The sequence below is a fragment of the Lactuca sativa genome, chromosome 2, assembly GCF_002870075.4.
Source record: "Lactuca sativa cultivar Salinas chromosome 2, Lsat_Salinas_v11, whole genome shotgun sequence".
NCBI lineage: Eukaryota > Viridiplantae > Streptophyta > Magnoliopsida > Asterales > Asteraceae > Lactuca > Lactuca sativa.
Genome location: NC_056624.2, coordinates 151,079,950 through 151,102,983, shown reverse-complemented (window position 1 = coordinate 151,102,983; position 23,034 = coordinate 151,079,950). Strand labels below are relative to the sequence as shown.

The following is a 23,034-nucleotide window of genomic DNA, read 5'->3' as shown; positions in this document are numbered from 1 at the left end:
CCTTTCCTTTGGCAGCAAACGCAGGTCGGTTCTCCTAGAACGTCCTCAGAAGTATGGTCGGTTGACTCTCCCAACAAATACGCTCCATTGCTTCGCCAAATCATTTCTGATTCCGCAGTAATGAGCATGTAAGTTAGCTCAATGAGGTTGTCGTCATGATCCATCATATAATACTTTCTTTTGAACTCATTATATGATCCTGGAAGTGACTGCAAAACCCAATTCACAGCCAACTGATCTGGGAATGACACACCCAACATTATCAACCTATCAATGTGTGATTTCATTCCTATAACGTGGGCATACACGGGTTTACCATCTTCATGTTTCATTTCCAATAGGGCTTTAGTGATATTGAACCTTTCAATTCTTCGATCTTGTGGGTTGGGGAGAACAATAGGAGGAGGAGGAGGAAGTGAAGCATGATTTCTTGTTCCTCGATTGAATCGTGGAATACCATCTTCATGTGGAAAACTTGTTCCACGGGATTTGGGAAAACCATAGTTGTCGAACTTTGACATCTACAATACGGGAGAAAACAAATTCAAGTTAGTTGATTGATTGAGTCCTTAGTAAATCACCCAAATGAGATACTAAGGCTAGGACCCAACACAATATTCTACAACTCGGGAGAGGGATGCCGTAACCCTAATTGCAGAACATTTGAAGGTAAGTGAATGACGATTCACTAATTTCCACCACGAAAAACGAAAAAGAATTTAAGTTTTAAATCTATGAAAACTCCTAGATCCTTTGAGATACATTGAACTTTCAATGACATGTTTAAATCTCGATATGCCCCTCTTGTTTGTGACTGGGATGCCGAGGATCACAAAGCGGGTGTGAATAACCATGCAAACTACATGGTGCCCTCACATGTTACAGTCACCTATTCGATGTGCCGGTAAACCACACACGCTCCACCGAACTATGACAAACATTGAGTCACCCTTTGCTACCTTTGCTTAGACCCATTTAGTGTGCCGGTTAACCACACACGCTCCACTAACGTCTTCGCAAGGGCACAAAGTGTAATTTCATGGAATTGCATCAATTCACTTTTGCCTAAGTAACTAAGATTGGGAATTATATGAAAACATTTAGTTACTTTTATAATTCATTATACTTATAAAGGAAGGTTTCGTCCTATCCTACCCGTTCGGCTAACGACCCTCCACTGGTCAAGAGTGCGGTGGGTAAGAGTGGATACCCATTCAATCGCCATTTTATAGGCAATTTCCTTAAACACCCCTTATAGACTAGCTTCGTGAATGAGGTCTACTAACGGTAAGACTGACTTTTACTCATACATATATATAATGTTAGACTTTTAATGTTATATATAGTATATGGTGTATTTTACACTTTTAAAATATTAGGTGGTTCAATTTAACAATTATACCTTTAATTCACTTAAATTGTAAACCTAAACTTTTATGGATTTATTAAACCTCTTTAATTAAACACCTTAATTAGTTAATAAAACCATAAGGGTGTGATTTGAACTTTTTCAAAACTATACTTGCAGTTTTAGAATTTAACATTCCTAATTAAACTTTTAATCAACTTTTAAATTCCAAAACTTGAGGGCAAGTTTTGAAACATTTCAACACATTAGGTTTTAGAATTTAAATATACATCAAAATTAAACTATTTAATCAAAATTTAAATTCCAAAACTTGAGGGCAAGTTTTGAAACATTTCTCAAAACATAAGGGTTTCAACTATTTAAATTTCAAAACAACAAAGCTTTTGGGGTTCAAATTTAAACTATAAAACCTAAAGGGCCATATATGAAACTTTTCACAACAACAAGGATCAAATAACATTTAATCACATAATTATCCATATTTGATGATTTCTTGCAAAATAATTTATCAATTTACTTAAAATAATTAATCAATTATCTTATAAGGAAACAATTATCTTATTAATTGATAAATATCTTCAATTAGATTAAAAATATAGTCAAATATATCATATAATCGGATTAATATTAATCTAACATGATAAGGTAATTATCCCAATGCAAAAACAGCAAGAAATCCCGAGATAAGCACTGTCTGACGCACCGACTCGCCGAGTCACCCTCTGGAACTCGCCGAGTAGGGCTGACTCGCCGAGTCAGGTCGAACAGTGAGACCAAAACACGATTTTCAGTTACATCAAGCATCAATACAATAGAAACCAATCATGGCTCTGATACCACTGGTGGGTTTTGGTCATAAGACATCTTATGTGCTCATACAAACCCTAAAGCTTGGATCTAGGTTTCTCTATTGTACATACTTTGAATCCAAGACTTTGAACCCTAATTTTAGCATATGGAAATCGGAATTCACATGTAATTAGGTTTAAGAACATACCTTGATTGTTATATAGCAATAACAATCCAATTCCTCCTTGAATTGACCTTGGAAAGCTGAGAGTCACAAGTGTCACTCCTCTAATGGCTTACAAACACCATAAGCAAGTGGAGAAGGTATAAATAGAGAGGAGAGGTGTTAGAATTCGTCCCTAGGACTTCTTGGGAAGGGTTAGCCGAATTCATGAGCCTTAGGGGGTTTATATAGGTGTAAAGATTAAGGTTTTAGTCCTTATCCTTATCTAGTTGCTTGTCCACCAAGCAACCATAAGATAAGTCCTAGAAACCCTTATCCTAGTTGAATTCTAAGGGATTTATACCTCAAATTCGTTCACCATATATATAAGATAATCCTTACCTTATTTTGTAACTATCACATAATTACAATTCAGCCCCTCTAGTTTAATTAATTACACTTGATCACAAAATTAATTCTTAATTAATTATTGACCAATATTAATTAAACAAATATGATTTCTCCTTTAATATATTATTCTTATAACATATTAATAAATCATAATAACCTCTCTCTCTTTATTTATTTTTCCAATCAAGTTGCTTTGATGAAGGCAACCCAAAAGGACCATGCACCATCGGGTCAAGTACATACCAAAATAGTTATGGACTTAGACACTAATCCAACAATTTATTCGTCTGAGCAGTTCACCCTGGGGAGCCCCGATCCTGTATGTGAAGGATGTGTCGCACCGGATGTGCATAGATTACCGGGAGCTGAATAAGGTAACGGTGGAGAACCGTTACCCACTCCCGAGGATTGATGACCTCTTTGATCAGTTGCAGGGAGCATCTTGGTTCTCCAAGATCGATTTGCGTTCAGGCTATCATCAGATGAGGGTTAGGGAGGAGGATAAACAGAAGACCACGTTTCGGACGCGTTATGGCCATTATGAGTTCGTGGTGATGCCGTTTGGGCTCACCAATGCTCCTGCCGCGTTCATGGACCGCATGAACCGCGTGTGCAGGCCGATGCTGGATCGGTCTGTGATAGTTTTCATTGACGACATCTTGGTTTATTCCAAGACACAGGAGGAGCACGAGGAGCATCTGAGGGAGGTTTTGGAGACCCTGAGGAGGGAGAGCTTGTACGCCAAGTTCTCCAAATATGAGTTTTGGTTGCGCGAGGTGCAGTTCCTTGGGCATCTCGTCAACCAGGACGGGATTTCAGTAGACCCGGCCAAGGTGGAGGCCGTGATGAGGTGGGAGGTTCCGAAGTCTCCATCCGAGATTCGGAGTTTCCTAGGATTGGCAGGCTACTATCGGAGATTCATTCGGGATTTCTCCAAGATAGCCGTACCACTGACACGGTAGACTAGGAAAGTCGTGGTCTTTAGGTGGGGGCCTGAGCAGCAGGCAACGTTCGAGACTCTGAGGCAGACATTGTGCGAGGCGCCAATCTTAGCCCTGCCTGAGGGCGTGGAGGATTTTGTGGTATACTGTGATGCGTTGATCTCAGGCCTAGGTGCAGTATTGATGAAGAGGGGGCATGTCATTGCTTATGCCTCGAGGCAGCTGAAGCCTCACGGGGCGAACTACCCGACGCATGATTTGGAGTTGGGGGCGGTGGTTTTCGCTCTCAAGATTTGGCGGCATTACCTCTACGGGGTTCGGTGTACCATTTACACGGACCACAAGAGCTTGAGGTACCTCATGGATTAGCCGGATCTGAACATGAGGCAGCGTCGGTGGCTGGACGTGGTGAAGGATTATGATTGTGAGATCCTTTACCACCCAGGGAAGGCCAATGTGGTGGCCGATGCGCTTAGCCGCAAGGCGGCGCCAATCAGTGATATTTGCATGAGGATGACTGTGGTGACTCCCCTGTTGGAGCAGATTCGGGAGGCTCAACAGGAGGCTATGAAGGAGGAGCTTCAGAAGAGTGAGCGAATAGTGGGTCAAGTCACCTCTTTCGATTATGATAGCCGGGGGTTATTAACACTACACCGTAGGGTGTGGGTGTCGTATCATGGAGGCGCGCACCAGATCTTGATGGAGGAGGCGCACAAATCCCGATTCTCTATTCATCCAGGGGCGACGAAGATGTATCGGGATCTTCGCCTAGACTATTGGTGGCCCTGCATGAAGCGGGATGTAGCGTGGTACGTCGAGCGGTGCTTGACCTGCAGGAAGGTCAAGGCCGAACATCAGAGACCGCATGGCAAGATGCAACCGTTGGATATTCCGCTGTGGAAATGGGAAGATATCACGATGAATTTTATCACGAAGCTTCTCAGGACTGTGTGTGGAGTGGATCCGATTTGGGTCATCGTGGATCGATTGACCAAGAGCCCCCACTTTATTCTGATCCAGGAGAGCATCTCGGCCGAAAGGTTGGCCGATATCTACATCAGGGAGATAGTAGCGCGGCACGGGGTGCCAGTGTCAGTGATATCAGATCGAGATGTGCGGTTCACTTCCAGGTTTTGAAAGAAGTTTCATGACGAGTTGGACACTCGTTTGCATTTTAGCACCGTCTTTCACCCGCAGACAGATGGTCAGAGCGAGCGGACCATCCAGACCCTGGAGGATATGTTGCGGGCATGCGTGCTAGACTTCGGCGGTAGCTGGGATACTTATCTTCCCTTGGCTGAGTTCTCGTACAACAATAGCTACCACGTGAGTATTAACAGTCCGCCACTTTTCAAAACCACAGGGCAGTTTTGAAGTTTGTCAAAAAAAAAAAAAAAAAAAAAACTCGGTCTAATGTATATTTCTAAACCCTAGTCCGTCCGCTCAAAAGAAAGAAACGGAATAGAGGCGACTCATAAACCCTAATTCGCAAAACCTCCTCTATATAACAACATAACACCACCATTGTTACCGTCACTCACATCCTGATCCAGTTAATCCTAAATCCCAACACCAACAATTGTTCTGATTTCATCGCATTAATCTGTTTTCTTTACCGTCGATTGTATAATGCGGCGGTTGTCGATGATGAAAAATTCAAGGCTTGTTTCTCATGAACATTCGCAGTGGCCGCCTGATTGAGCTTTCGCCTTCGCCAGGCTTGAGAGCTCGTGTTGCTACTTTCCTTCCTTGGATGTCTGAGATCCCCCGCCAATCTTCATATCCACACTTCTCAAATCGTATTTTATCTCATTTTCTTAATTATTATTTTTTTCTCAATTGGGTGTTTTCTACCCCTTTCGCAAATATCCTATTGATTTTGGATTGGAATGATATTCCCTGATTTTCAAATCACTAGTCTGACTGATTTTACAAGTTGCTGATCATTTACGGGTGGGAGCTCTGGTTTTTTAATCCAAATTAGTTTATTAGTTGTTTTGATTTTATTTATAGTTAGAATTGATTATGAAACTGATGATGATAATCCAAAGGCTTGTTTCTCAGAGACATTCGCAGTGGCCGCCTAAGAACTTTCGCCTTCGCCAGGCTTGAGAGTTAATGCTGCTTTTTTCCTTCCTTGGATGTCTGAAGTTTTAATTTATTTATATTTATTGTGGGTTTCTCAGTGATGATTTCATAGATGACGAGTCTGATATATCCATTCCATTCATCATGAAGACCAATCGAGGCATTTGTCTGAGAGATACCCTTCGGTCAGACTTAATTTTTTTAATTGATTTTAGTTTGTTTTCTATGCATTTTAATAAACTTCATTACGTTTATGTTATCCGTCTAAATGAAGTTTAGACTTTGTATGATTTGAAATTTGTTTGCATTGCACATCAGTAACGTTAACTTTGATGAAATCAGTAACGTTAACTTTGAATAAACTGTTTGTTGTAGTTCTTGAAAAACTGTCAGGAGACTTTTGTATAGGTTGCAAGATTGTAAGGAAGCCATAAACTGTAGGTTGCAAGATTTGATGAAAGCCACACTTAGGGGCTGTTTGTCTTTTTTGGGAAGAGCACATATGCCCTTGTGTTTGATTTTTGGAAGTGCACCGACCAAAAAAACCAAAAAAAGAGTTAGGTCTTCCAGGCGTAGACATGGGTCACATAGCTGCAGACATTAAAAACAAAGTCTTCTTATTGCAGACTGGAGACATTTGATCCACCTGCCGTAGAGGCTTGCAGTTGTGGTCTGCGTGGTCTGCAGAATACAGTCATTTTGGCTTCAAAAAAACAAACACACCTTAGTTTTAGACTGGTATATGTTGTTGCATGATGCGGTCATGTTTGTTATTTTGTTGGTAGTACTAAATATAAAGTTCCTTAATAATTAAGGAATTGTGATTATTTTAATTATGATTTTTTCTATATTCATGTATGCGTAAGAAATTTATAACAAGGTTATCCGCGGTTTGCAGCGATTCTAATTTTTATCCACGTTTTAAATACTTTCGTATTACTTTGGTTTTTGGGTTTTGGGTGTTGTTTCTATATTTTGTGTGTGTAATGATGTTATGAGGACATTCACACTAACTAGATCAAAATATTTTGTAGTGGGTAGTCTAAAATTAGAAGCCAATCCACAATGTTTGCTTTTCCAGGAACAATGGTGTAGTAGATCGACATATATTTAGAAAAGAATATTACTTGGAGCATTTATGTAACTTAAAACAATAAAAGTTAAAGCAATTCAAAACTTTATTTAATTGATTTAACAAAATATTTCTGAATAAATGGCAAAACTTTTAGAATGAATCGGTAGGTCACAATCACGATTGTATGAGACGTGAGGCAGGGACCAAAATGATAAGTTCAAAAAATATTGTGGTCAAATTATGAAGTGCCAATAAGATAATATTTTGTTAACATTGAAGTCAGGTTTGGGGTGGTAGATCGGCAAAAGTCGAGACTTTATGTTTTGTTTTTAGCTGATCCAGTTATTTCTAGATGTGTAGTGTTTTTAACAACCCAACTAAAACATGATATCATGTTTAATTCACCATAATATTCTATTTTATGGTTTTGACGTTTTATTTCACGTGTTTTACATGAAATGGAATACCAGATTATGAGATTTTTTTCTTTGTTTTAACTTCTTGTTGTGTCTTTGGTAGTTATTTTTTATTGTTGTGTAACTGAAAAACCAAAAAATTATAAAACAAAACTAAACCCTTTGCAGACATCAAACCTAAAAAAAGTAATCATAATCGTCCGTACATCAAAAGCATATCCCTTAGCTTCTTTGCTTCTGTTTCCATACTTGAAAAACTCATAGAATTTGGTATCCTCCAACCCCAATTTCCAGACTGTTTTCATATATAAAAAAAATATCATATACCAGATTTTGGTTAAATAAATGAAAAACAAAGATTTAAAAGAAAAAAAAATACTTATTTTATTACCTGTGTTGCTGGAATATTCATTCTAGCAGAACTCCCCAACCCGAGAATATCCTGCATTGGAATGATTGAAGTTTGGGCTACTGAAGACAAGGCAGCCCGGATTAAAGCCCATGAAATATCATCATCCACAGAAATTGATAAATACTCAAGCACCTGAAATAAATAAATAAATAAAACTCAAGATTCTTGTTTAGAAATAATTATATAAAAGTGCAGTGTTGAAATTTAAAAACACTCGCTCACATTGCATTTTTCTTCTTGTTGCAAAGCATCCCACCAACCTCGTATCTATCACAAAAAAAAAGTGAAAAATCATTTTAATATATTATTTATATGAAAGTACACAATGCTATTTTTTGGTCTTTGATGAGTAGAAAATCAAAATCACCGTGTCATTATCGTGAGTTCCAGTATATACAACTTGATTTTGCTCATGATTGTGAGGCAAATGAGGGTTTGCTGAATCACTTCCAAAACCTATTATTTGTAATTATAAAATTTTACAAATATAAATTATGGAAATAAGAGACTAATAAATAAGAATAAAATAATTTAGTACCAAACTGAAGAACAGCCATCCCAGGTGCACCAATTGATTTTCTGAGCTGGACTACATCCTCTGTTATTACTCCCTGTCATCCCCAGACAGATTTAATTTTTTTTTTTAATATATAATTAATGTTTCTTTTTATCTGTTGTTTTAAAAAAATGAAAACAATTTCATACCAAGTCTTCTGCTATGATGTTGATCTTCCCAACAGCTCTAAAAATTGCATCGAATAAAGAACTCCCTGGTCCCACCTACTATCAACAAAAAAAATCACTTAGAGAGTTTGTTGTAGTACAAGGGTAAAATAGTCATTTTGCTCATGTATATAATACAACACTTTACTCACACAAACATCATTACCTTCCATTTACCCAAAGTGGCAATTTTTGCTTCTGCAAAACAAAAATATTAAAGTATATTATAACATGAATCAAGTGAAGAATAGTTATTTAATTTCACTTATAAAATAACATTGGGATAATAAAAAAATAATAATAATAACTTTCTTGTTATTATTTATAAAAAGAGAGTCACCAGAAGGAACAGCCCAAAAGCCAGAAAATCCCCTGAAGTGATCTATTCTGAACTCATCAAATAAATCCTGTGCACGTTGTAAACGATTTACCCACCATGAAAATTTATCTTCTTCCATTGCTTTCCAGTCATATAACGGGCTTCCATGTAAAAATTAAAAAAAGTTATTTAACATAAATTAGTAAGTTAAAAACGTTAATAACCATAACTATTATTATTTTGTTGTAGAAATCCATTCTAACAAACCTGTCCCAAAGTTGACCAGTTTCACTAAATGCATCAGGGGGAACACCACTAACCAAAACCGGGAACCCTTTCCTGTTCTGAAACACAAACAGATTGTTAAAAATGAAAAAAAAATTCAAAAAGGGTAAATTTGTAATTAGGACTTACGAGCAAAAAGTATTTTTTGTTAGCCCAAACATCAGCACTGTGATAACCAACATAAATAGGCATGTCTCCCATTATGCTTATTCCCTTCGTTTGTGCATAATGGCGAATGTTTTTCCATTGTCTTTGAAATAAGAACTGTTGTGCGATAAAAATGTCGATCTGGGTATAGAAAGTAAAAAAATCAGGTGAAGTTACAAAAAGGAAATGCATTGAAAAGGAAATGTTGAAGACTTACAAAATCTTTTTTACTTTGGTAAATGTCTTCTAATGCAGAAAGATGGCGATTCTTTAAAGGTTCAGGCCAATCATACCAATTATATGTGTTATAAGTGTCATCAATGGCTGCAAAATATGCTGCATCTTCTAGCCAACCTATCAATGCAATGAGGATTTACATTATTACATATACAAGTTACATGTCACATTTCACATGCTGGATTTATATATACAAGAATTTCCCTAATAGCTTATAGAAGAATATCTTACTTGCAACATCAGGATCTTTTTGGAAATTTTCAAGCTGTCTTTTGAGATGCCCCTCACTTGAAATGAGTCTCTTTGCAGCCTAAACAGAAAAAAGAAGATGAACATCAAATTTAGTTCAGACCAAATTACATGTAAAGACAAACTACTTTTTTCTTGACACTTTACCTTGGCTATCAAAGGATCCTTTATGGAAGCAACAGTATCATAATTTACACGATCTGAGTCCCTGAACAAATGCCATAGTGATGAAGGAATAGACATCAAGAGAGTAAATATAAGAATTGCATTCACTTCATTGAATCAATGGATCTTACAGTGGTTCAGGAAGCTCTTCTTTCATTAACAAACCATCTTTAACAAGCTCATCGAGGGATATCAAGAGTGTGTTACCACAATTTGCATCCTGGAAGTGAGCATTTGCAACATTTATCATCTTGCTATTTCAGGAAAGTACATATAATCTAGATGCATCATGGAAAACATTCCATGGATTAAAGTTTGCTTTATCACCTGGCCTGAGTATGGGGATCCCTCCTCGTTAGCCTTCCTGCCTGGTGGAACAAGTGGGAGAACCTGCATCAACAAAAAGGAACATTTTAGAATCACATACACCTGAAGGGATTCAATCAGAATGGAGCATATTCAAGTGATACAATAGAAGAAAATAGAATTGGAAATGGAGCATGCATTAAGGTTTTGGATGCCAAACCTAATACTTCTAAATGTCAATTTAGAGGAGATGTGACAAGTTTTATATCCAAATTCAAAGTTGTTGAGCTTAGTTATACAATCAATTGCTACAAAATAACTATAGGCAATACAGAAATATAATTTACGCAGTAAATTTGGACCTGCCAAAGTGAGCAACCAGCTTCATGAAGCCAATCTATGAACTGAAAAGCCTGATCACCGAGGTCTCCAATGCCGTAGGGTCCAGGAAAGGAAGTCGGGTGAAGAAGCACTCCCGCTCTTCTCCTATCACCAGGTTCAGCTTTCGGAAGCCAATCCGCGTAGTCCACCGGCAAGTCCTCACCGACGGCGTATGCGTCAACTGACATAGCGGATGTGACGGAGAGATTACGAATGTGCCTAGTTGTGATTGTTTTCTGCAGAAAACGAAGCGAGGAGAAGGAATTGTTGGTAAAGAAGTTGCTCAATTTCGGATGGGATGGTAGGAGAGGCAATATTGAGAGAGAATGAACCGCCATTGTTGCTCTGGAGATGCAAGTTTTGAGTGAAAATTGGTGTTATCTGCGGAAGATTGGGTGGGTTGAGGTGGTTGATTACATGGGAGAGTGGGTTTAGGCAGAGGGCAAGCAGGAAGCATGTGGAGTTCACATGAAATTGAGCGAAAATTGGATACACCGCAATACCACCATTGATTCTCTAAACAGGGATAGAACTTGAAAAACACTTGTTTACGCAAAGAGATGCACATTTTTTTCGATTTATGCGTTGATAGTGATAAATCATCGTCTACTAGCTTATTTAGATTGATCTTTTATGAATTCATACATACATAAATTGCATAAATAATAAATTGGTAAATATTTGGTCTAACACCACATAATATATTATTTAAAAGATAATAGTCCGTAAAACAAGATTGTCAAGATCCGGATCCTACTTAAGATTGTTTTTGGGTTTGCAACATCGGAATCCTAAGATCGGGATCGAGCTCCTAAAATCCCACAAAATAAAATATAATTTTAATTTATAATATTTAATCATGAAAAATATTTCAAACGTTTAATTTTTCGTTAAGTAGTTATAAAAACTTCAAAATATTAGTCATAAGTCACAATAAAAAATGATAAATTGTAGATTGGTAAATGATAAAAGACATAAAGTAGTAAAGAAATTCATTTGCAAAAAAAAAAAAATCAATGGAAGGTAGGATCGGATCGGATCTCGATCCTACGATCCTACCTACGATCTTACCCCAAATACAATCATTTACAATCTGGATCATTTTTCATACCTAGGATCTTACGATCCTACGATCAGAATCGCGATTTTGACAACCATGCGGTAAAATATTTTTTAAAAAGTAAATTACATACTTGGTCCCCGAATAGTTTGACCAAACTCATACTATTGGTCCGAATATTGATTTTGTAACATGGTTGTTCCTACAATTTGCTTTCCTTACACACTTCGTCCCTGACCCTAACTCTGTCTAATTAGAGCCATTAAATCCTTCAAAAAGATTAATTTACCCTTGCTGGTAGAGAAATTTCAATGTATCAATACCCCTTTACATCGTCTTTTCGTTAGTAACACCACTCTCGTCTCCTTTATTTAGTTTGATCATACTATTGTCAGAATTGTAGAATTAGTGTTTTCAAAATCGAATCATGTTGTTTGACCGATAGAAACATGCTTCAATAACCTTACTATTTTGTTAATGTCATCGTTGTTTTAACTGCTAGAGCGGTCATCGATCAATTACGAACCCTCCTAAACGATGATGGTAATGGTCCCTATAAGGAGACGATCTCACTGGTGCGAAGTAGGTCGATTCCTCCAGTTAGTGAATTTTCTAGTGGGAGTTCTCGTAGATGCAAACCATCAAGATTGTGGTGGGTGGATAGGTGTCTGGAGAAACATATATATAAAAGACGAAAAAACATGTGTGTGTGTGTGTATATATATATATATATATATATATATATATATATATATATATATATATATATATATTTGACTCATATGCTTGTATCTTTTACTCACCAAATCGCACATGACACTACGTTTTATAACATCATGTTACTAATACGTTTTCACAATACCAACCGACTTGTAAAATATAATTCATATATCTCAGTTTTAAGAATATAATATATTATTGTCTCATAATTACTAGTGATATAATCCATGAAGTAATTCTCTGAGCATGAGTTAATCTAATACTTAAATCTCCATTTCTAAGTACTCATGAATGTTGTAGCAAAACAATTCTTATGTCTAACTCTCTTAGACAATCTACAATCCAATTCATGACAGTCTTAACTCACTACTTACTTCCCAAAGTATGAGCGACTGTGGAGTTTGAATAATTAAATTATTTGGGAAGTAAAACATACCAAGTGAAGCACAATAATAAACTAATTAATCATGGTCTCAAATCTATCGAATATAAATAATCTATATTATTTAATCATCATAGTAATTACGACTTTATTCATTGTCTAATGTTTCGAGTAATCAACTAACCATTCGAATTAAATAACATCGGCCATGACATGTCATGAACATGCATACTATGCCCTTCTATGGTTCTTCCTTTCTGAACAAATCAATTGGATATCATTCCAATGATGCAAATTTCACAATTTAAATTCCTGTCACTGTCTAAAATGTATTAGAATTCCAACCTAACATGCATTGACCTTTTATGATGTTGAGTCTTCAAAGTAACAGAGACCAAGCCAACAATATTACAGAATGTCCCATTGGAACTTTGTTACTAGAACAATTTCATGGTAATGACGTTTCAAATTCAAGGCACACTTCTTGAACACTTCTCTTGCATTAATGTTTTCAAGTCATATGTAGACATAATAGTCAACTCCCATTATAGAAACTTTTCCATATATGCCCATTCGACCATCAAGTTTGACCATAAATCATCTTAATCTAAAAGATGTCACTATGGTCCTCCCACACAATATCATATTTCCACCTGTCCACAAGCAACCAATCTTCTAGTAAACCTCATAATGCTCTTGTCAGTTGTTTAACAACTTTAGTCACAAAATTAGTCATTTTTCTCACAATGTTCTGAGTATTTGAAAATTTAGGATAAGTGAATATTATACCATATGTTATCGATCCTATATTTGAAGCATTACGTATCCCAACTACCAATAAAATCCAAAACACATGCCCGTAGCATGTCCTCCAAAGTCTGGATGGTCGGCTTGCTTTGACCATCAGTCTGCGGGTGGAAAGTCGTGTTGAAATGCAGACGAGTACCCAACTCCCCGTGGAATCTCTTCCAGAACTTGGAAGTAAACCAAACATCCTTATCAGAGACCACATACATCGACACCCCATGTCGTACTACCACTTCTTGAATGTAGATATCGGCTAGCTTCTCCGCTGAAATGCTCTCTTGGATCAGAACAAAATGTGGGCTCTTGGTTAATCAGTCCATGATGACCCATATCGAATCGACTCTGCGCATCGTCCGAGGCAGTTTTCTAATAAAACCCATCATAATTTCTTCCCATTTCCAAACAGGATATTCCAATGGATCCATTTTGTCGTGGGGTCACTGATGCTCGACATTGACTTTCCTACAAGTCAAGCACCTTTCTACATCTCAGGCTACGTCTCGCTTCATACATGGCCACCAATAATCAGGCCAGATATCTCTATACATATTTTTCGCTTCGGGATGAATAGAAAATCTCAACTTGTGCGCCTCCTCCATCAAGACCTGACGCGCACCACCCCAATATGGGAGCCACATCCTTCGATGAATGGTCAATAACCCTCGACGATCATAATCGAAGGAAGCCACCTAACCCACTATACGTTCACTCTTCTGGTGCTCTTCCTTTATAGCATCAACCTGAGGCTCTTGAATCTGCTCCAAGAGTGGGGTAATCATTTTCATTCTCAAACACACATCCTTAATCAGGGCAACAATTGCCTTGTGGCTGAGAGCATCGGCCACCACGTTAGCCTTTCTGTAACACCGTAAAAATTTGAACAAATTTTCACTTTTCAAAAACCTTAAAATATCATTCTCATTCATTTTAAAAACATTGTATCAACATTGTATCAGTACAAAACCCCAAGATCAAAATATATAAACTCCAATATGCGTGTGTACGAATCATGCCGGCGCCTTCCCGCGATCATCACTGGTACCTGAAACACATAACACGTAACACTGTAAGCATAATTGCTTAGTGAGTTCCCCAAAATACCAATCTAACACATAATTGCCACTCGAGGCTATAACTCTGTCGACCCTCTGGTCAATGTGTCTCAGTGGGGCCCTCCAGCCCCAACTCTCTGTGGGCCCTTTGGCCCTAACTCTATGGACCCGAAGGTCCTAACTCTGTAACTCTGAATCATGCATATCACATATCACAATAAATCAAAACACATAATAACATACAATACATTAGCATATAACTCTAAGATACTCTGTCACATAACTCTGTTACCACACTAGGTAAAGTATAGTGAGAAGACTCACCTCAGATGTCTCAGTAAATCTCCGACTTGGTAGAAATATTGCCTAGCCTCTGCCTAATCACATAAAGTAAATACTCTCATAAATATAACTCTCGAGACTAGACTCAACCCTCTATTGGCACCCTCAGAAGGGTAAAAGACTATTTTATCCCTCTCTTTACTCAAAGACCCATTGTTGACCAAACCCTAAAAGTCAACAAAAGTCAACGGTCAATCTTTGACACAACTCGTCGAGTGCACTTTGGCGACTCGGCGAGTACACACATGTCCACTAACTCTTTATTCTTGCATGGCATGTCGAATCCCTCCCCTTACTCTACGAGTCACTCCTGGCATGAATCGCGGGGCCACCCCGACTCAACTCGCCGAGTCTCAAGAACAACTCGGCGGGTACCGCCTTAAACCCCAGTCCTCTAATCCCCTCCTGACTCACTTAGTTATTCCCCGACTCGGAAAGTCTACTCACTGAGTGATTTACGTGAAACCTTAACCCTACTCGCCGAGTCTCAAGAACAACTCGGCGAGTTCATGCCATGCACAAACTCTATTGACCTCCTGAGGTCAGATCTGTGCCCCTAATCCATAGATCTGGCCTTCCCAGGCATGAAAGTCACGTAAAGTTCGAATCTTGATGCTCATATATCAATAAGATGGCATCAAATGGTGATTTAGCCCCAAAAATGGCAACCTAAGTCCAATAACCCTAAAATGACTCATAAAGCTCCAAGGGTTAAGGTCTCTAGACCTCTTTGAGTCCAGATCCAAAGCACAAACTCGAGAAGGGACCAAATACTTAACATAATTATCTTCCAAAGGGTTTGAAAACCCTAACTCTATGAATCAACGCCCAAAACTGGAGAAAGTCCGAAGGAATACCTCAATATGAAGCCTTTGAACTCTGAAGTCACTAGATTTGCACCTCCTTCAGCCTCCTCTTGCCTTGGTCACTTTCTCCTTCAAATTACACCAACAAATGATCAACAATGGCCTCTCTTTTCCTCACAAACGATCTAGGACTCTCTCTGGGGTTTGGTAGCCGCAATTGACGGCCATAAGGGCCTTTAAATAGGTCCCAAAACCTGGAAATTAGGGCTTCATTAAACAACGTGGACTCGCCGATTTCAGACGTGAACCCGGATGAACATCCGCGACCCTAGTCGGCGAGTCTTGGCACCACTCGCCGAGTTCCTTCACAAACTCCAAAAATAAAAGAATAAAATAATATACCTGGGAATCCGGGTGATAAAAGATCTCATAATCATAATCCTTCACCACATCAAACCATCCACGCTGCCTCATGTTCAAATGTGGATGATCCATCAAATATCTCATACTCTTGTCATCCATGTAGATAGTACAACAGAACCCATATAGGTAATGTTGCCAAATATTGAGGGCGAACACCACAACCCACAGCTCCAAATTATGTGTAGGATAATTCGCCTCATGAAGCTTCAGCTGTCTCAAAGCATTAGCAATCACATGACCTTATTGCATCAACACTGCACCCAAACCCGTGATAGATGTATCGCAGTACACCATAAAATCCTTAACACCCTCCGACATCGTCAAAATCGGTGCCCCACACAATCTACGTCTCAAAAGTTGTCTACTGCTCATGCCCCAACGAAATGTGACGGTCTTCTTCGTCAATCGGGTCAAAGGAAACCCTATTTTGGAGAAATCATGAATGAATCTCCGATAGTAACCTGCCAATCCTAAGAAACTCTGAATCTCAGATGGAGACCTCAGAATCTCCCACCTCATCATCGCCTCGACCTTGTCCGGGTCGACCAGAATACCGTTCTATTTGACAAGGTGTCCCAGAAACTGCATCTCACGCAACCAGAACCCGCACTTGGAGAACTTCATATACAACCTCTCTCTCCTCAGAGTCTCCAATACCTCCCTCACATGTTTTTCATGCTGCTCCTGGGTCTTGGAATAAACCAAGACGTCATCAATAAACATAATCACATACCGATCCAACATAGTCTTGCATATGCGATTCATGAGATCCATGAATGTGACTGGAGCATTGGTAACCCGATCCAAAAATGAGGGTTCTAAGCCGCTTACTTTTGGATCGTTCATGGATAGGGGATAGCGTGGCAAGCAAATTCAAATACGTCAGTGACTAAGTGAGCAATCCAACCGGAATAGCACTGGAATGTTGAATTTATTTCACATTACCACTAGGAGTCACACCAGCATGCCTAATCGAAACTCCACCAATAGCCCCACCATCCATGTCCACATCCTCGACCTCTATCCCCTCAACCTATATATTCATATCCAAACCAAACAAGTTATCCTCATCAACATTCCCTTTTGAATGTAGTCATTTAGTTGCTTTAGTTGCTGATGTAAGCCACAAATGATTTGTTTTCAGTGTTGATATTAGGTTTTAGTGACTCTGATTTACGTGTAATAGCTCATTTTGAGTGTTAAGACCAACCTTCAGCAGCCTAACAAAAATATAAACTACTCTTTTTTGAGTGTCATGATTGAAATTTAGACTTTAATACTAGGCCTGACAATTGGGTTGGGTTCGGGTTGGTGGGTCACGGGTTGGCGGGTCAGAATACATTGACCCAACCCAACCCATATAATATATGGGTTGGTGGGTCACGGGTTGACGGGTTGGAAACGTCAACCCAACCCAAACCATATAACCCGTATAAGTATATGGATTCGTGGGTCAGTGGGTTGAACCCAATCCGTATAACCCATTTAATAAGCAACACATTTTAAATTGAAATTAAAAAATACAAATAAAATGAAGTCATAATGTCTTAAATATTAAACATAAATTCATAAACATGAGTGATGACGACGAGTGGTGTGCGACAACCGGATGACGAGAAGACGAGTGGTGTGTGTGTGACACTGAGACAGTCGATGACTCAATGCCTCAATCGATGGAGACGGGAAACACGGAGTCGTGAGTTTGGAGACTGAAGACTGCATTTATTTTGATTAGGGGCTTCTTAAGGGCTAGGGGACGCTAAGTCGACTCGAAGATGTTTTACAGTTTTGAATTCGGAAAACTATTAAACGATAATCAAATATTCAATTAAATATATTTTTTAAACATAATATATATATATATATATATATATATATATATATATATATATATATATATATATATATATATATATATATATATATATATAATCGGGTTGACGGATTGACCCGCGAACCCAAACAGGTAACTCAACCCAACCCATGAAATAAACGGGTTGGTGGGTTGGCGGGTCAAAAATCTCAACTCAAACCCGTTTATTTTCGTGTTGGGTCAGTGTCGGGTTACGGATTTGGTCGATGATTGTCATCCCTATTTAATACCCAGTTGAAGTCACCAACGGCTACTTTTTATTTATTTATTATTATTATTATTTTTTTTTAATAAAATCCAGCTTTTAGGTAATATTTCAAAATACAAATTTTTTATCCAACAAACCAACGCCATTGTTCATAATTACAAAACTAGTTAACCAATTATCCTTACACTTTTCGTTACCATGACATCCATACAAAAATTTCAAGAGAAACAAAACAAGAAATTTAGTTTCTTACTTGTAAAACAACATCTTTTTGGAGAAAATAGTACACAGAGTACTTTTTATAAGTTTATATTACCATGTTTTCCTACGTATATTGGTTTATCAAGTTTTACACACGATAACCATCTAACCTAATACAGATCTCTGTAATTAAACATCCAAATCCCTTCATTTCTTCGTCTCCCTTCTTCATTCTTCACTTTTCAAAGATCAGACCAATCGCTAACATCAGTCTCATAGAACAACCCATCAACAACTTGATCAATAAGAGAATCAATAAAGGTATTGCAACGAACGGAGAAGATCCCGCCGACTGTGTTACGAGCGCCGGAGAACCAAGCAAAAGCTGCAGCACAAACTACTACACCCAAACACACCCCTGCAGCCTCCTCAATCCCTTGTAAATCCATCTTTCTGAATAATGAGTTACCTGTTACAACTTCCATTGTCACTGTCCCTGCAAAAACCATCTGTAGCCATAATAAAATTAGGGTTTTTTTCCTTTCTTAAGAATGATCAAACTTCAAAGCGCGTTTTATTGATTCAAAAGGTGGATCGATTGATACCATGGCTAGACGACCGGAGATGATTTCAAAGTCTTGGCTTTTTTTGGAACTCTCGATGTACTCCGAAAGCATCTCGAAGAACCGGGACACCTCATCGCCGCCGCTGTCGTCGGCGCTTCGCATCTTCATCACACCGGAACGATCTGAACCGTACGATCTAAGCGTGCACACCCTTGGCTGCAATAAGATCTTCCCACTCTCTGCCTTCACGGCGGCCGTATCTGTCAGCCTCACCTTCTGAACTGGAAGCGATGGCAGCCGCCCAGCCACCGGTTCATCTCTTTGAACCACCGGTTTTTCCGACTTGAGATTGCAAACAATTTGTCGAGCAGCCAAAGCCATTGAGAGTACGGAGTGTTGTTGTGTGAGGACTAGAAGAAAGTAGTAGTAATAATATGGTTAAATTTTCTATTTGGCCCCCTTGTTTTTTAGATAAATAACATTTAAAGACCTTTTTTTATGAAAACTGTACACGTACACATCATTGGATTGTGTTTCTTATTAAAAGGCCTCGATGACTTGAGCCTTTTGGTTAAGAAAGGTGTAATTGAGCATTTTTAATAAGATGGAGGATGTAAAGTGTATTTTAAAGGTGAATGACGGGTGTGACTGTAGTCCACGTTTCCTGGAGAGATGAAGGAAGGGTATGTGGGTCAAAAGGAGTTACGTGGTACCATTTTTTCTCGTTGACGTAGTTCTCACAGGAAGCCGAGATTGACCCATTTGCACGCGGATAAAATGGTGAAATGACCGATGGGCCCAAGAAAGAAACGTGCTTCTGCTTCAAAATAAAGACACCCGACATGTTAATTTGTTAAACAAACGAGTCAAACAAGTACTAAACTCTAATTATTAATTGCTTAGGTTGGTTAGGACAATCAATTGAAAATTCAGTAAACGTTGAAATCAAGTTACAGATTTGTAACCATCTTATACAGAATTCTGTAGATTGACTTGAATTTTACGAGTCCATGTTATTACATGATAACGAAGTTTGAAATTTTAAGGGTTAATGTTTTAACATGGTAACCAAATTCTATATTCGTTCAATTGTTCGGTTGGAATTTGCAAGTAATGGCTTAATGTAATCTTGTCCCTTATGCTAGTAATGACTTAATGTAATTTTGGATAATTTATGTAATGTTTGAAGTACTTATAAGGATATACGTATAACTTATTTGTAGAGCCGGTCCATTGGTTTTTCTTGTCCGAGGCGAACCCCCATGTGTGTATCAAAATTCAAAATATATAAAACACATAAGAATGTCAAACATTAAGGTGTTTAGTTGCAGAAAAATAAGTCGTTTTCACAAGAAAAAAAATCCAAGAAAAATAAGAATTTTGAAAAAAACGTTTAGTTCGTCTATTTTTCTAAATTTTTCACGGAAAATAAAAATTTTCCATTTTCTAAAATTACAAAGAAGATGAAATTTTTTGGAAAACTAATAATAATTATTTTCCGCATTTTTCTAATTTCAGAATTTTTCTAAAATATAAACACACACGTACTTTCACCCCATCCACCTCTACATACCCTATCTTAACACCTCCAACCCACTCGAGAAAAAAAAGGAAGTTTAAATCCAAAAAGTAGACTCTTATTTATGGTAAAGGAAGCTTAAATCCAGAAAGTAGCAAAGTACATCGATATTTTCTACACTCCGGAAAAAAGGATTTGTGTAAAAAAAAAGTAAATTATGTCTTTTTTTTTCCTAAGCCAAATCAACTAAAGTTTGTTGTTATTTATTGCATAGTAGATTCTTACCATAATAATCATACTATTATTTTTAGGGTTATTGTCATTATAGTCCAACAAGATTGCGTACATTGGTTTAAATAGTCCATCGTGACTATTTTTTGCTTTTAAAGGGCTTATACTTGTGATTTTATGGTTTAAAAGGTCACATTTTTAGATTTGAAGGGTGCAACCGGTTACACCCATCCGACTAGGACGTTGTTTTATTCCACCTCATTACCAACTATATTAAATATGTCATGTCATTGCCACGTGTTTTGTTATTAAATGAAACTTAATATCCGTTTAAACCCTCTCAACTAACCCTTTCATTTATTCTGCTACCTTTTTCATTGGTATACTTTTTTCAAATCGTGATTGACACAAATCCGTTTCTTAAACTCCTCCTCTATCAAATCGGCTAACATAATCAATCGTATGGATGTCTACATGAAGATAGATCTCCATTTTGCCGGAATTTTTACGAGGTACCCCGCTATTTGTTACTCAGATGGTGCAAAGCAAAGGTTCGATGATGTCGATTTTGCTGGAATGGACGAGAACGAGTTTATGGGGTTCATTCAAAGATTCGCTAATGAGATATGCTTCAATGTTTACTTTTGCATGCCCGATGTGGAGTTCCCTGATGGATTGAGGGTAATAGCTATTAATATAGACTACATGAACTTCATCGAAGTAGGATATGCTTCTGCTAGTGTTATTAATGTATACATGGACCATCTTGGTGTTAATGTACATTAATGGATTCTTGACGAGCAAGCCGAATTATGCAGTTCATTAGACGAATTGTCCGCTAGAAATGAAATCGGTGAAGAAGTGCAAGTTGGTATGGATATGGATGATGGAATTGAGATTGAGGATTTGGTGGGTCATAGTGTTGGATTAGATGTCTAAGCTCATAACTATTATTGGTATGTACTCGACCCGAGAGTAGCATGGTCCATTTGGGTTGCATGACATCGGCACAATTGGATAGACAAAATGAGAAAAATGATACTTATGATTTATATTAATATATTATAGGTTCTATTATATTAATATGAAATCACATTATTTAATTAGTATTGATTAAGAATTAATTTAGTGATCAAAATGACCTAATTAAGTATGGACTCTTATATATATATATATATATATATATATATATATATATATATATATGTATATATATATATATATATATATATATATATATATATATATATATATATATAGAGAGAGAGAGAGAGAGAGAGAGAGAGGATAGGCCAAGTTCATTTAGGTTGGGCTAAGCTTTCATGGATAGTCCATGGAGTTTTTAACCCATGGATCCTATGGAAATGAAAGGTCATGGGTATTAGGGTTTACATGAATGTAACCCTGATCCTCCGCACTATATAAAGTGGTCTATGGTTCATGAAATGACACTAATGCATACACAAAAAGAGGGCAAGGCCGATTTCATAAGAGTGAACCTAAGTAACCATCTTCTCAAGTTATTCCAAGGTTTTTTGGTGTTGTGTGAATCATTTGAGGTGCAACACTTGGAGCATTAAGCTCTTAAAGGTTCAAGACTTCAAACTCCATCAAAAGGTATGTCATTCTACTATATTCTTGTATTGTATATACTTCATATTATGCTAGTTATGATGAAACCTTGGAATATTGAATATTTGCATGTATAATAGAGAAAACATAGATCCAGGGTTTATAGGGTTGCATGTACACCATAGGAGTGTTAGAATGCTCAAAACCCTTAAATGGTATCAGAGCTAGGGCACGGGTCGATGTGTTCGACGGGGACGTCGAAACCTATAATGGGGAGTGAAGGTGGGTTGCACCTAATCCCACATCGGCTTGGAAGGAGAACGAAACATTTCCTTATAAAGGGTGTGGATACCTTCCTTTTCACAACGCGTTTTAAAGCCATATGGGCAATAGATACCATAAGAACTCTGCAGTTAAGCGTGCCCGGGCGAGAGCAATCCAGGGATGGGTGACCCCCTGGGAAGTTTTCGTGTCGAGAGCCCAAAGCGAACAATATTGTGATACGTGCCGGAGGGGGATGTTACAAATGTTATCAGAGCTTAGACTTGTTTTCAATTATACTTGATGCTACATGTTTTTTCCAAAGTTGAAATTATGCATATTTGCATTTGACTGCTCACCACGACGTAACAGTCTTTACCACGATGTGGTGATGCCCCTGTATGCAAAATTTCGGGGTTTTACTTGGTATTGGATGACGATCATTACCCTAAACTATTTTTTGAACCTTAAAACCTGGTTTTGATGTGGTAATTATTATGCTAATCCAATTTCAAAGGTTATTCTTGAAATAGTT

General features: G+C 37.8%; 2 protein-coding genes, 1 long non-coding RNA gene and 3 other non-coding genes across 6 annotated transcripts; 4 read left to right on the top strand and 2 right to left on the bottom strand.

The window, feature by feature from the left end:
* The first annotated feature begins 5,121 nt into the window (after positions 1-5,121).
* Positions 5,122-6,668, top strand: LOC122196487 (uncharacterized). Its single transcript, XR_006188203.2, has 2 exons — positions 5,122-5,946; positions 6,137-6,668. It is a non-coding gene; the product is annotated as an uncharacterized LOC122196487 (long non-coding RNA).
* On the top strand, positions 5,313-5,438 carry LOC111918940 (small nucleolar RNA SNORD14). The gene has a single exon (XR_002859371.1). It is a non-coding gene; the product is annotated as a small nucleolar RNA SNORD14 (small nucleolar RNA).
* Positions 5,703-5,826, top strand: LOC111918939 (small nucleolar RNA SNORD14). The gene has a single exon (XR_002859370.1). It is a non-coding gene; the product is annotated as a small nucleolar RNA SNORD14 (small nucleolar RNA).
* LOC111918942 (small nucleolar RNA SNOR75) lies at positions 5,854-5,938 on the top strand. The gene has a single exon (XR_002859373.1). It is a non-coding gene; the product is annotated as a small nucleolar RNA SNOR75 (small nucleolar RNA).
* A 639-nt stretch (positions 6,669-7,307) lies between the features above and the next one.
* On the bottom strand, positions 7,308-11,057 carry LOC111918908 (4-alpha-glucanotransferase, chloroplastic/amyloplastic). Its single transcript, XM_023914530.3, has 16 exons — positions 10,458-11,057; positions 10,117-10,179; positions 9,921-10,009; positions 9,772-9,832; positions 9,607-9,685; positions 9,356-9,492; positions 9,121-9,279; positions 8,974-9,050; positions 8,728-8,867; positions 8,554-8,585; positions 8,370-8,444; positions 8,203-8,275; positions 8,032-8,120; positions 7,887-7,931; positions 7,644-7,796; positions 7,308-7,547 (listed from the first exon to the last, which is right to left on the bottom strand). Exons 1-16 carry the CDS (start codon positions 10,812-10,814, stop codon positions 7,443-7,445), a joined length of 1,734 nt encoding a protein of 577 aa, XP_023770298.1. The 5' UTR covers positions 10,815-11,057; the 3' UTR covers positions 7,308-7,442.
* A 7,316-nt stretch (positions 11,058-18,373) lies between these two features.
* LOC111918909 (stress enhanced protein 2, chloroplastic) lies at positions 18,374-19,327 on the bottom strand. The gene is made up of 2 exons (XM_023914531.3): positions 18,956-19,327; positions 18,374-18,859 (listed from the first exon to the last, which is right to left on the bottom strand). Exons 1-2 carry the CDS (start codon positions 19,295-19,297, stop codon positions 18,593-18,595), a joined length of 609 nt encoding a protein of 202 aa, XP_023770299.1. The 5' UTR covers positions 19,298-19,327; the 3' UTR covers positions 18,374-18,592.
* Between the last annotated feature and the right edge of the window lie 3,707 nt (positions 19,328-23,034).

Coding starts and splice junctions, on each gene's coding strand:
- LOC111918908 (XM_023914530.3), bottom strand. CDS start 10,814: ATGGCGGTTCATTCTCTCTCAATATTGCCTCTCCTACCATCCCATCCG. Junction 8,276..8,369: donor ACATCATAGCAGAAGACTTG/GTATGAAATTGT, acceptor TGGGGATGACAG/GGAGTAATAACAGAGGATGT. Junction 8,121..8,202: donor GATGGCTGTTCTTCAGTTTG/GTACTAAATTAT, acceptor TACAAATAATAG/GTTTTGGAAGTGATTCAGCA.
- LOC111918909 (XM_023914531.3), bottom strand. CDS start 19,297: ATGGCTTTGGCTGCTCGACAAATTGTTTGCAATCTCAAGTCGGAAAAA. Junction 18,860..18,955: donor TCTCCGGTCGTCTAGCCATG/GTATCAATCGAT, acceptor TTATGGCTACAG/ATGGTTTTTGCAGGGACAGT.